General features: G+C 34.9%; 1 protein-coding gene across 1 annotated transcript; it reads right to left on the bottom strand.

Moving 5' to 3' along the window:
• Positions 1-1,121: 1,121 nt before the first annotated feature.
• LOC149498899 (ribosome-inactivating protein cucurmosin-like) lies at positions 1,122-7,965 on the bottom strand. The gene is made up of 2 exons (XM_089719032.1): positions 7,240-7,965; positions 1,122-1,327 (listed from the first exon to the last, which is right to left on the bottom strand). The coding sequence occupies exons 1-2, from the start codon at positions 7,958-7,960 to the stop codon at positions 1,122-1,124; spliced, it is 927 nt and encodes a 308-aa protein (XP_089575158.1). The 5' UTR covers positions 7,961-7,965.
• Positions 7,966-8,411: the final 446 nt, after the last annotated feature.

The following is an 8,411-nucleotide window of genomic DNA, read 5'->3' as shown; positions in this document are numbered from 1 at the left end:
CAATTTTTGATTTAGGCACTTCTGGTTTATTGTGAAACCTCATCCTTTGTCCTCATATCATCATTGGGTCAGGTGGAGGCATAAAACCACGCGTCAACAAGGAAAAGCCTTCGAGATTTAATTGGACCTGACTAAAAACTATGACAATTAGTTTGGTATATGAAGAACCAAATCGATTTGGAAGTAAATAATTAATTACCGAACAAAAATCGAAAACCGTTTGATTATCACTATTCAAACCTAACAGTAACCAATCTCTTAAAAAACTTGATCGACGCAGACCGAAATGAGTCGGTTCAATTCAGTTATTCGTATGAACCAAATACTGCTCACCCATATTCGAACCATTTAGGCAAGGGCTAACTTGCCTTATATATATCTTTCCCTAAATGGGTGGGATTGCACCCGACTCTATTTTAGTATATTATACAATATAATTATATAATTACCTTGTTTGTAGGTGTAGGAGTATACTGCTAGTGCAAATATTCTTCTACCTTTCTTATATTTCCTTTGTGTTGTATATATTCATACAACATCGAATGGAAAAGAAGACTTCAGAGCCTCAGTTTTTACAATTGTTAATTTCTAATGAAGTATTCGCTGAGAGAAAATTTTGTCCAATTACTTGGTTTTTATATGGGAACTTTTAGCTAACCGAGTAACTAATAACTACTAAATGTTAGATATTAACAAAGTATGTAGAAATTTAACTACTACTAACTAGATTTTTCTAGAAAATTACCAAAGTCACGAAGCAGCTCGTAATAATAAGGAGACAGTCAAACAATCCATATAAACAACAAATAATTGAACCATAGAAAAAAAAAATTATCATATTGCTTTATCTGAAGAAAAAAGGAAAGTAAAAAAAGGAGCATAGCAAAGAATGAGCTTCCAATATTGCAATTAAAGAATTCCAGTAGAATTTTGTTCCTCATATTATTCATTATATAAATAGCAAGGGATTTTATCCTTTTAGAAACGGCACGAATCGTTTCTAAATTGAGATTTTTATATAGTGATATATCACATTCATACAGCGTAAAGATGAGGAAATTAAAGGGAAATAGCAGCATGTTTGGACAATAATATAATTAACTTCATGTCTTGCATTAAAGCTACTTAAGCAATGGCAGCCACTTTTTGCTGTTGTTAATAATTTCTTCCATGGAGACTTTGTGATTGGCTTCGTTGTACAAGATTCCCATACCATCTTTTACTTGGTTCACATTGTTGACTTGGTAAAAGGAATAGTCTTCACGTTGCAATTGAACTGGGTTGAGAAATACATCATTTACAGATTTCTGTATTTGATAAGATAGGACTTTTCAGCTGTTTTTGTTGGATTTAATTTTCTATTGTGGGCTTAATATGTAAAATTAAAATATGTACAGCAGTCTAATTGTAAAGTCAATTTCAAATGTGGTCTTGATTGTGAATAATTGACTATTGAGGTATCAACTGATTATAGATATTAAGTGTAGACACCATTATATAATTTTCTATTTTTTCGTATTAGGCCCCTAATTTCCTGTTTTCTTTCGTCTAGACCCATGGACATATATTTAATTAAATTAGACCCCCGAACTTTATTTATTTAAATTTATTTAGTCCAATTTTATAACTTAGTCTCTAATTTAGTGACTTAAAGACTAGATTATATATATATATATATATATATATATATATATATATATATATATATATATATATATATATATTTTGGGCTAAATAATTTTAGATTATTAAATATTTAGACATTCAATTCATTTAATTGCAATTGTTTTGTTTTAATTACAATTAAATGAATTAATTTGTCGACTTGAGATTAAATTTTGGAGTGATTAAGTCCCTATTGTGTTTGATATTTGTTAAAATAAATTGATTTGATCAATAAGTCACCAAAGTGACCTCTATTGCTTGAATTGATTTATTTTAGAATATTAGACATGTGTATTAGAATTCGTTGTGGATAGTTAATCGGCCCAAAGGAAGGTTACTATCTGGCTGAGTTTTGAATACATGTTTGGCAATAAATATCTGATAATTGTTTGATTATTTTCCATGACAATGATATATCGGCCCAAAGGAAGATTTATTATTTGTCAGGACTATGTTATCAATATTTGATTGCTGCGTTGAGATACTAATTACAAGTTAATGTTTTACATCCAAAGATGAGAATATTAATATTGTGTCTGTATCTTATTTCCATTTTTGATCTCTACTTATGTGAATTGTTTCAATTGTGGATTGTGAGCTTATACTTATCTATTTGTTTATTTTCTCTGATGTCAGCTAACATGTCATTTAATCCTGATTGTGTCACTAAACTTGAGGGATCAAATTTTGAGTCTTGGAAATAAGACATTATGATCTTTCTGGGCTGTATGGATTTGGATCTTGCATTCAGGATGGACGAACCTGCTCCTCTTACTGATACGAGCACTGATGTTCAAAGGGTTCAGTATGAGAAGTGGGAGTGTTCTAATCGCTTAGGTCTGATGATCATGTAGAAAGGAGTCCCAGAACATGTTCGAGACTTTGTCTCAGCTGAAAAGGACAATGCTCAAAACTATCTTGCCGAGCTGGAGAGGGCTTATGTCAAGAATGACAAAGCCGAAGTGGGAACACTTTTAGGAAAATTAACCTCCATGAAGTTTGCTGGCAATGGTGGTGTTCGGGAGCATATTCTTAGCATGTCTCAGATTGCAAAGAGACTGAAGGCGCTGGGTATGGCTTTACTAGATGACCTTTTAGTCCATTTGGTTATGAATTCTCTTCCTTCTCAGTATGGACAAATTAGGACTTCCTATAATTGTCAGCCGAATAAATGGACTCTTAACGAGCTCATTTCTCATTGTGTTGATGAGGAGGAAAAGATGAATTCTAACAAAAGAGAGAGTGCTCATTTTGTTTCTTCAGTTGGGAAGGGCAAGAACAAGAAAAGAAAGAGGCCTTCTGCAAAGACTGTTGAAAAGGCTATTGAGAAACCTGCTGCTGCTACTGCTGTATATCCAGTACAAAAGAAGCCTTATGTGCCAAAATGCTTCTTTTGTGGAAAGATGGATCACTTGAGAAAGGACTGTCCTAAATTTGCTATTTGGCTTGCAAAGAAGGGTAAGTACCTTGTTTTAGTCTGTTGTGAAGTTAATTTAACTTCAGCTCCTAAAAACACTTATTGGATGGATTCTGGTGCTACCGCTCATATAAGTGTTTCATTGCAGGGCTGCCTCAACTACAGAAAGCCAACTGACGGTGAAAGATACGTCTATGTGGGAAATGGCGATCCGGTTGAAGTAGAGGCAATTGGACATTTTAGATTATGTTTAAGTACTGGTTATTTTTTGGATCTTATAGATACTTTTGTTATTCCCTCTTTTAGAAGGAATTTGATTTCTGTTTCCTTTTTGGACAAATCTGGTTTTCAGTGTTCTTTTGGAGGCAGTGTATTTACTTTATCTGTGAATTCAAAAGTTTTGGGTACTGGTTGCTTGAATGAATGTGATAATCTATATATGTTAGACATTGATACTAGTTATCATGAATCCCTGCATGTTACTACAAGAGGTACCAAAAGAAAGTTGAATATTAATAACTCAGCTGTACTTTGGCATAGACGTTTGGGTCATGTATCCAAATCAAGAATTGAGCGTCTTGTTTCTGATGGTATCTTAGATACACTTGATTACACAAGTTTGGATTCTTGTATTGAGTGTATTAAAGGAAAACAGACTAAACAAAAGAGACTAGGTGCCATTCGGTCATCCAATGTTTTAGAACTAATTCATACAGATATTTGCGGTCCATTCCATATTGCAGCTAGAAATGGCCAAAGATATTTTATATCATTCATTGATGACTATTCTCGTTATGGTTACTTATATCTCATTCATGAAAAATCTGAGTCTTTGGACGTGTTTAAATCTTATAAAGCCGAAGTTGAAAATCAACTAGGAAAGAAGATTAAATCTGTTCGATCTGACCGTGGTGGTGAATATTATGGTAAATATGACGGTTCAGGCGAACAACGTCCAGGACCTTTTGCGCTTTTCCTACAGGAATGTGGAATTGTCCCTCAATATACAATGCCTGGTACTCCCAGCATGAATGGTGTATCTGAGAGACGTAATAGGACTCTTTTGGATATGGTAAGGAGTATGATTAGTCATTCTACTTTACCAGAGTCTCTGTGGGGTGAAGCGTTAAAGACAGCAGCTTATCTTCTCAATAGGATTCCATCTAAAGCAGTTGCTAAAACACCTTATGAACTTTGGACTGGACGTAAGCCTAGTCTAAAGCATCTTCATGTTTGGGGATGTCGAGCTGAAGCAAGGCCTTACAAGCCGAATGAAACAAAACTGGACTCCAAAACTATCAGCAGCTACTTTGTTGGATATTCTGAGCGGTCTAGGGGTTACATGTTTTATAATCCTACTTCCAGAACTTTTTTTGAAACGAGAATTGCAACATTTTTTGAGGATGTTGATTTTGGAGGGAGAAATAAAGAAAGAAACATTGTCTTTGAAGAGGAACCAAGTAAGGATGATTCGGTTCTCATTCCTTTTGTTGTTTCTGATAGCGTACAGACTCCAGTTGCTCCTGTCGCTATTCAAGATCCAATTCAAGACAATGCTATTCTTCCTCAAGAACAAATTCAACAACCTCAAGAATTAGAGCCTGTTCAAATGCCTTTGAGGAGATCTACTAAGGAAAGAAGAAGTGCTATTCCAGATGATTATATAGTGTTTCTTCAGGAACATGAGGATACTGTAGACATGATAGATGATGATCCAGTTAGTTTCTATCATGCCATGCAGAGTTCTGACTCTCATAAGTGGATTGAGGCAATGAACGAAGAGTATAAGTCTATGCAAGACAATCAAGTTTGGGATCTTGTTCAATTACCTGAAGGAAAGAAACTCATTGGTTGCAAATGGATATTTAAAACCAAAAGGGATTCTCAAGGTAATGTGGAAAGATATAAAGCACGTCTTGTAGCAAAAGGCTTTACTCAAAAGGAAGGGATTGACTATAAAGAAACCTTCTCTCCAGTTTCTTCGAAGGATTCTTTTAGGACAATCATGGCCTTAGTTGCAAATCTTGATCTTGAGCTTCATCAAATGGATGTTAAGACTGCGTTTCTCAATGGCGACATTGATGAAACAATATATATGGTGCAACCAGAAAATTTTGTAATTGGAGATCCAAAACATATGGTATGCAAATTAAAGAAATCCATTTATGGACTCAAGCAAGCTTCTCGTCAATGGTACTTTAAGTTCAACCAAGTAACTGTCTCGTTTGGCTTTGAGGCAAATGCTGTTGAAAATTGTGTGTACCATAAGTTCAGTGGGAGTAGGTTTATCTTTTTGGTCTTATATGTGGATGACATACTTCTTGCTACTAATTGCAAAGTCTTGCTGCATGAAACCAAAGTTTTTCTTTCAAAGCATTTTAAGATGAAAAATTTAGGTGAAGCTTCTTTTGTTTTAGGGATTCAGATACATCGAGACCGTTCTCGAGGTATTCTTGGATTATCACAAAAGAGCTATATTGATAAAGTGCTCAAGAGATTTAGTATGCAGAATTCTAGACCATTGGATACCCCTATTGCAAAAGGTGATAAATTTAGTAATCAACAATGTCCAAAGAGTGAACTTGAAATTCAAGAAATGTAAAAGGTTCCTTATGCGTCAGCTGTAGGAAGTCTTATGTATGTTCAAGTTTGTACTCGTCCAGACATTTCTTTTATAATTGGCATGTTAGGTAGATGTCTCAGTAATCCAGGAATGGATCATTGGAAAGCAGCCAAAAGAGTCATGAGATATCTTCAGAGGACTAAGGGACATATGCTCACATATAGGAGATCAGATCAGCTTGAGATCATTGGGTATACTGATTCTGATTTCGCTGGATGCCAAGACAGTAGAAAATCCACATTTGGCTACATTTTTCTATTGGCCGGCGGTGCCATTTCTTGGAAGAGTGTGAAACAAACTCTAGTGGTAACCTCCACCATGGAAGCTGAATTTGTAGCATCTTATGAGGCATCCAATCAAGCTATTTGGCTGAGAAACCTTGTCACTGGGCTGCGTGTAGTAGGTGGAATAGAAAGACCACTGAAGTTGTATTGTGACAGCAGGTCAGCCGTTTTATTCTCTAACAACAACAGGAGCTCTTCTCGATCAAAACACATTGAGATTAAGTTCTTGGCTGTGAAGGAGAGGGTACAGAGTGGACAGATATCCTTAGAGCATATTGGAACAAACTCTATGATTGTGGATCCGCTTACAAAGGCAGTGATACCGAAAGTTTTCCATGAGCACACCGCTCATATGGGTATCGTTTTGTTTGAGACTGTCTAGTTTTAGTGGGAGTTTGCTCTTTATGTATACATTATGTTTTTGAATGCTCTATTTTGTTTTGGATATGTTTTATTATGAAATTTTGTTGAGTACTCATTTTGGTTGATGGTTACACTCTGTATTATTATTATTGTTTTGCTTGATCTCACTTTTGTTGGTGACCAGTTGGAAACAGACATGATGATCACATTACATGTAGTTTTCATGCTACACTTCTATAATGAATCTATGTCATTTAGGGGTATTGGTAATGTAGTTGATGATGAACTTAGTCATGAGATCTATGGCGAATGTTTCTTCAGCTCTTTATCAATATAACTAATGGACGAGATTGTTTTTTGGATACATTGTATGACTGCGTTTGTTGAGCTCATTTTGGTGTATGTATTTTATTTAACATATGTTCGCCTAAGTGGGAGATTGTTGGATTTAATTTTCTATTGTGGGCTTAATATGTAAAATTAAAATATGTACAACAGTCTAATTGTAAAGTCAATTTCAAATATGGTCTTGATTGTGAATAATTGACTATTGAGGTATCAACTGATTATAGATATTAAGTGTAGAGACCATTATATAATTTCTATTTCGTTAAAGGACCGAAATAGGAATTGTACTAACGCTACAGGTATATGAAGGTCGTGGTCCCCAGAGGAGTTGAATACGATTCAGTTTTACGTTCCTTTCGTACTGCTTCCGCTAAATCGATTCTTCAATTCTCTGGAAGGCTGCAAACCTAATTCTGCACATCAAGATCGACGAACAACGATGTCAGTTACGCAACCTTTTCTTATTCAATCTATTTTGTTGAATCTAGTGGTTTGCACGATCTAGGTTATTGTGGAATTATTTGAGATTAATTTATAACAGTTTTCCCGGCTAAGTATGTCGCCGCGGGGCCTAAATGTTTGGCTAATTTGATCTAATACTTTGTTCTCAATATATTTGAATCGGGCTGCCTCTGAAACCATTTGGATAAAAGAAACTAGAGGTTTAGCAATGTCTGCTGGTTGAGAACTTTTTTGAAGATCATATATGTAATTATCTAATGCCACCACTCCTAAATCCACTTCCTCTCTATGTACCTTTGCCTTAGATATAAAATCTGCATAGTTACCAGTAAATGGTAATTCTGGTTGTTGCTGTATGTCTGTGAAAAGATATTTTTTTGCATCGGCCAAAAAATTCGTATCGTTAAAGAAATAGGATTTACTTCCTACCTTATAAGCCACTAGATATGCATTAATGACGTTTAATCCTACTGATACTTCTATATCCCCAGAATTTATGACTTTGGCTACAAAAAATTTCTGATTTGCAGCCACTGAGGCCCGTAAGACTGGTATTCCGTGGCTTAAACCGCTGGAGCCAAATGCTTGTATTAGATCTTTAATAAACTTGGCGTAGTTTTGCTTATCTTCATCAGCATCATAAGTAATGGTTAAAGTTGGAACGGAATCAGCTGTGTACTGGTCGTTTGATGAGAATGGACAATCTATTTCCCTAGCCGATACCCATCCAAATATAATAGTACTCCAGCAAAACCATGCGGCCACCATAATGCAGAGCTTCGTGTTTCCCCGTTTCATATTGATTTCACCTGTCAAAATGCTTAATTAATTATCATACAAATAAAAACATTTGCATGAAGAAACACAGACATCATTCTAAAAATATACTTATTTAAGAAAATTGCATAAAATTATAAAAATAATTAATAAGAGAAAGAATGGGAAATTAACGTTAAGAGGAATTTATCAAAAAAATAACTTACAAAGAGAGCAACTGAGCAAGAAGGAATTAATGAAGAAGAGAGCAAGAGATGGTGTTTAGCCTCTCCCTTAACCTGCTTTTATAGGTGCTCTCGCTTTCTTTTCTTAATCTTTTTCTTTATTTTTATTTTCTCATTGTTAATAATATTATTGAAAATCCTATTTGCAGAATTTCCAGCAATCCTATTTGCAATGGAAGTCTTCTCTTCCTCGCATCTGAATTCTTTTCCCTTGCTAGTTGAGTCTGATTCAAAAAATGCGATTGGTT

The sequence above is a fragment of the Jatropha curcas genome, chromosome 1 (genome assembly GCF_041381405.1).
Source record: "Jatropha curcas cultivar XTBG-Jc1 chromosome 1, XTBG_Jcur_1.0, whole genome shotgun sequence".
In the NCBI taxonomy this organism is placed as follows: Eukaryota; Viridiplantae; Streptophyta; class Magnoliopsida; order Malpighiales; family Euphorbiaceae; genus Jatropha; species Jatropha curcas.
Note: the sequence above shows the minus strand (reverse complement) of the source record. Positions and strands in the feature narration are given on the sequence as shown.

Excerpts from the sequence above, each read along its gene's own strand:
- LOC149498899 (XM_089719032.1), bottom strand. The coding sequence starts at position 7,960 with ATGAAACGGGGAAACACGAAGCTCTGCATTATGGTGGCCGCATGGTTT. Across the intron at positions 1,328-7,239 it reads CATACTTAGCCGGGAAAACT|TCCTATCTTATCAAATACAG; the intron begins GTTATAAATTAA and ends ACAGCTGAAAAG.